Below are 5,746 nucleotides of genomic sequence, written 5' to 3'. Positions count from 1 at the left end.
TCCCGGAGGGGAATAAGGGAGAGCTAACGTCCTGTGTCGAGGCCCAATGAAGCCTCAGAATGGCCTCCCCAGAGTTCGGCGATCTAACCCAAAGTGGGTCCAGAGGCCCACAACGAGAGCGAGGGGATGGATGGTGCGGAGGGGTACATCTCCTAATCTACCCTATCCATTTAACAGTTAAACTACCCCGGGCTTTCAACAAGCGCCTCTCGCTTAAACTATTGGTTCTAACAACCCAGATTCCCGTCGCCTGTGTTGGTGTCCTCACAATTTCGGGCCTCGCCCCCCAATTTCCTCTACGTGCCCTCACACGGTCTCCTGGCTGGGACACGTGGCTCCCTTTGGCAGGCACGACCCTCTGCCGAATCTCCCGCTATGGCACCCCCGGGCACTACACTGCCTCCGAGCCTACCAGCTCCCTAACACCGGGGAGTGCCCCCCATGGCACCTCCCCTGAAACGCACACGTGGCAGGCCGGCCTCCCGGGCCCCTTTCCGAGGGTCACCCGTGCCCACAACACTGCCCACGCGGCTAATGGCGCCCCGGGCCCCCGCACCAAGCAGGCGCACCCGTGCCCACTACGCTATCCCGGCCCCCCATGGGCCCTTGGCCTACCGCGGCCGACTAGCCTGGTGCCCGGGGTACCCACTCAGCGATACTCACCTTTCGCAGCCACGCTCCCAAGCCCGTCAACAGGGCTCCTGCACCCCTCCAAATGGGTTTCGAGCCTACATTCCCACCAACAGCAAAACGACCTCCATTTTTCAATTTGACTAACCCAGCTAACTCACTTTACTCTGACCCCGGGGTCCCTTGGGCAGGAGTCACTCCTCCCCCCAATCACTCATCGCACCATGCATTCCCCATTCGCTCCACACACACACAGACCCGCTGGCCTCACTCACTCACCAAGCACATGCTTCCAATTCACTCACCAACAACTCTTCAACACACACACACCACTGAACTCTGCCATCCTCCTAACTACATCCCCTAACTAACTCGTGCTCCCACGTCGTCCCTTAAACTACAGCACGTTCCTTTTAACACTACGTAGCTAAACTACGTCCCCTCTACACATTCACAAGTCTGTCACTGTTCTCAAATAATAAATCATTTTATTTCCCAACCTAAATCTCGCTGCAATCCCTCTAACTAATCCATTCCACGGACTCCATGAGGACTTACCCCTGCCCCATGAAGTCGGTCTAACTAAGCTAACCCTTCCCCCTAACTAGTTTCCATCCTGTGCCCAGGTAAGGGGGTCTTTCACCCCTTGCCCAGGAATCCTGTGCACCCGAAAGTGAGGCTTACTGTTTTTTTTTTTTTTTTTCATGCGCAGCACCTGCGCGGCAACTCAGAGCTCGCGCACTTTGCACCTGCCCGTGACGTCATGCAGCTGCACGTGTTCCTCGTCCCTCCTTGGACGGTACCATCCGGCAGAGATACCCCTCCTGCCGGATTCCAACCCCACGTGCAGCCATGGCGTCACCGTGCGCATAGAAAAAAAACACAAGCCCCACGTCTCGAGGGGTTCCCCACGCGAACACATGTGCTTTGCCCGTTGGAGCTTAACACACACAATCGCGTGGAGAACCCGTCCGGTCCAAATCCGTAGTCCTGCCTAAACTTTGTCCGTCCGCGGGATCGGCAAATCCACCGCGTGCGTTTCCGGACCGGGACTTCACTCTCGCAAGCAAGCACGTGGCGGCCTCGTGCGTTGCACAGCACGAACCGCGTGCTCACTGCTGGGTGAACCCGGCACGGTCCCCGAAACAACTACAGCCGCTACCCGGCTTTCGTTTCTCCCATGTCGCCGTCTCCGTCTCCATTCAACCCACGCACACCTGCGTGTTACGCACACGTGCGTGTCACCTCGTGTCTCGTCTCACACGTTTTGGTCTCCCCATTTAATTCTTCCCTTTTGGTCACCGTCGATTCCTCTGTCACGACCCTCCCCAACACGCCCCCCGAATTATTTTTTTACCCGCCTCCACCGCGGGCCTGTCAGCCGTTGCACCCCCTTCCAGCTCGTTTGCTCCCACACGTGGAGTCGCCATTCCCAGCTCCCTGGTCACGGCCTTCATGCCCGCCTGCAGGCATCGGCCCATGTTCTGCGTCTCACCCCGTAGTTCTTTCATTTCTTCCCTCATGTTTGCTTCCATTCCGTTTATTTGCTTGTTCATTTCGTTTTTCATTTCATTTGTGTTTGTATCCATCTTTGCTGTCATTGCCGCCAGCATGGCGAATAGCTGGGCCATGTCGGGTGCGCTTGGGTGAGCCGTTTCGGCAAGGGTCGGCGGGTTTTGGTGGAGAGGGGGGGGGAGGTGTCATACACCGCAGCCGCTGCCGCACCCATTTTGGGCTCTGGGTTCAGTTGGGCGAGTCCGTGTTCCTACACAATCAACATTTCCTGCTCGGGGATTCCATCCTGGACCATGGATCCTACACATTCTACATCCATTTCTAATACCCCCAGCTCCCGCTCGCCTTGAGACGCCATCTTGCTTCTCGTGAAGGGTTAATTTCGCTCGCTCGTAATTTGGAGGGAATCGGGGGTCGCTTCTCTCACCCCTGGACCGATTCCCGTGAATTTAGCCGGAGACAGGAGAGCCCGTTTTCCTGTTCTCCGATACCAGTGCCGCGAGGAGGGCGATGGATTTGTATCGCACGACCTGACACCAGTGTTGCGGCTTCGCGCCCGCTGGCGTGCTGACGGCCACGTAACTCGAATCGCGGCACGTCGCCCACCGGACGGACAATCCAGTCGTGACCCTCTCGGACTAACGCCGGGAACCAGTCACGGGTGGACCTTTCGGTCTCACCGCGATCGAGCCAATCAGCCCCCGCGTGGGATAGGGTTGCTCGCCAAATTCGACCTACCTAAGTACCCACGCGGAGGGTAGACCGGGCGATCGCACCTCGCCGCAGGTCGACTTCGGACACGGGCCACTTAAGCGACCCGTTCCGTACTATCGGGATAACCGAGCGGTGTTATTCGTCGACCTCGACGGTTCGATTAATTATCGGGCGTATTCAGCCCACTACCAACCCTTTACGTGAAGCAAGATGAGGATTCAATGAAAGAAATGACGAAGCGAAGCGGGAAACAGTTCAACACAAGCACATTTATTCGCGATGAACGGAAAGCGCACATATACAATTCCACCATAAGCACACAGAAAAGAAAAACACAATGCAATTTACACAAAAAGCAAATGCGACAATGCAGATCTAATACCGATTACACGAGCACACGGCAACACTTATACAATTTTACTTCACAGACGGCGCCGACAACACATACCCAAAACCAAGGAAACAATACCCTCAAGGATGAGGCGGGCCTGAGGCCGAGACCGGGTCGGGCCTACCCGTCTGGTGATGAGACGCGGAGCGGCGATGGTGCCTCAACTCCGCGGGCCTCGCGGGCAGTGTCTGGTAGGGGGTGGGAAAGGGGCCCCCTTGGTCGCACTATCTCAGCGCGGGGGGAAACAGGAGGGGGTTGCTGATGCTCGGGGTATAGAGGATTTTTATTGCCCCGCGACGAGCATCTCCACCTCAGCCAGGTCGCGCTGTCGGCCTCCCTGGGGTGCAGCTCCCTGCACGACGCGAGCACCCCCTCGTCTGCCCTCGCCGCCTCTCCACAGCTCCGTCCCCTCCGCTCCGACTCCAACGCACACGACGACCAGCTCCTTCTTGCCAACTCCACCGCCCGCGAAGTCTTAACTCTCTGTTCTCTCTCGACTCTACTACTCACTGGACTGACGAACACGGTCGCTTCTATCAGCCCCGTGGCTTCGCCCTCTCATCTTTGACCCCCTCCCTTCGACCTTTCACCTCGCTCCCCATTGGCCCGAGAAAAAGTGGGCGTGAATGCTTTTTGATCCATAAATTTGCATATATCGATCGCCCTCCAACGCCCTGGGGGCGGGGCCAAATCGTCCCTCGCTCACCGATTGGACGGCACAAAAGTGGGCGTGTGACGTTTTTGATCCGTTTTTGAAGCAGAAAATCCGTGGTTTTGTACACGCTGTTCGGCGCGCGCCCTGCACGAGTCCAACACCGGTACCCACAAGCGGCGCAAGAACGGTGGCGATGCGACGGTTGCGAGGTGTGACGTGAAGGTCGTGGCGGTTGTGGTGAAGCGGCGTTGTGGTTGGTGGTTGATGTTGTGACTGGTGGTGGTAACATGGCGATTGGTCCAAAATAAAGATAGTAAAAGAAAAACGGCTATCCTGAAGAGTCGCAGCACGCATAAATGACATGTATTCCCACTAGACAACGGGTTTGGGCCTAACTACACATGTACTTACCGAGATACCTCACCTAAGGGACCTGAATGGTGGTTTGCTAATTTGGTAACCACAACAATATATATATATATATATATATATACATATATATATATATATATATATACATATATATATATATATATATATACATATATACATATATATACATATATACATATACATATATACATATATATATATACATATATACATACATATATATATATATACATATATACATACATATATATATACATATATATATATATATACATATATATATATACATATATACATATATATATATATATACATATATACATATATATATATACATATATACATATATACATATATATATACATATATATATACATATATACATATATACCGGGCGTAGTGGCGTGCGCCTGTAATCCGGCTACTCGGAGGCTTGGGTTGGAGGATCGCTTGAGGACGGGGGCTCTGCACTGGGCAGGGTGTAGAGCAGCCCGGAATCATGGCGAAACCCAAATCCTGATCCCTGTGTCGTAAGAGGCGACCAGGGTTGCGTCAGGAAGGGCATCCGGCGTAAAACCTGTGCCAAATCAGTATGCGGATCATAACGGATGATCCGCTGTGGCGACCCCTAACGGGAGCAGCCGAAAGATGAACAACAACATACATATATACATATATATATATATATATATATATATATATACATATATACATATATATATATATATATATACATATATATATATATATATATATATATATATATACATATATACATATACACATATATACATATATATACATATATATACATATATATATATATATATATATATATATATATATATATATATATATATATATATATAATTGTGTGTGCTCCTCTCCTTCTGTGTCCTTCGAAAGGATTATTGCTGTTGTGGAAAAATAAATGATACCGTGAGAACTGTTGCATGTAGCTCCCATTCCCACTTCTTTTCTGCTTCAATGCCAGAAAGAGGGCTTTCGAAATGGGCATCCTTGAATCAGACTCAAATTTTTGTTCCAAGCAAATCGATTATTAGCTTTCCAACAGTAAGAGTTAAATGGACAGAATGAACAATCACAAAAAGGCACAGGAAAAGGCCATTTGTCCGTCTTGCCACTTGATGCGAATGCAAGGTGTTACTCAAGTCGTGGTTTATAAATCGATGCTTTATGTCACTGCAGGTTGAACAGATGTTTCAATGCTCTCCAATTGATCCTGCTGGAAACTTGGATTACAAGTCTCTCTGTTACATCATCACACATGGAGAAGAGAAAGAGGAATGAAATCTGCGAGTGAAGTATTGCAGAAACAGGAAGTGGAATAGCTGAAAAAAAATTAAATAAAATCACTAACAGGAAGTATTGTTTCATCTGATATTGCTGCTTGAATTTCAGTAAATATTACACCACAACAACCACAA

At 50.6% G+C, this 5,746-nt stretch overlaps 1 protein-coding gene across 2 annotated transcripts in view; it reads left to right on the top strand.

Moving 5' to 3' along the window:
• LOC147013541 (myosin light chain 5-like) overlaps window positions 1-5,684 on the top strand; it is a 53,681-nt gene extending 47,997 nt beyond the window's left edge. For both annotated transcript variants that reach the window (XM_085855422.1, XM_085855423.1), the window contains one exon: window positions 5,508-5,684. In XM_085855422.1, the coding sequence (XP_085711548.1) occupies window positions 5,508-5,609 (102 nt within the window). In that variant the 3' untranslated portion in view covers window positions 5,610-5,684. The remainder of the gene's footprint in view (window positions 1-5,507) is intronic.
• The last annotated feature ends 62 nt before the right edge of the window (window positions 5,685-5,746 follow it).

This window comes from Eptatretus burgeri, chromosome 14 (assembly GCF_056783735.1).
Source record: "Eptatretus burgeri isolate ZD-2024b chromosome 14, Ebu_testis_v1, whole genome shotgun sequence".
Lineage (NCBI taxonomy): Eukaryota > Metazoa > Chordata > Myxini > Myxiniformes > Myxinidae > Eptatretus > Eptatretus burgeri.
Note: the sequence above shows the minus strand (reverse complement) of the source record. Positions and strands in the feature narration are given on the sequence as shown.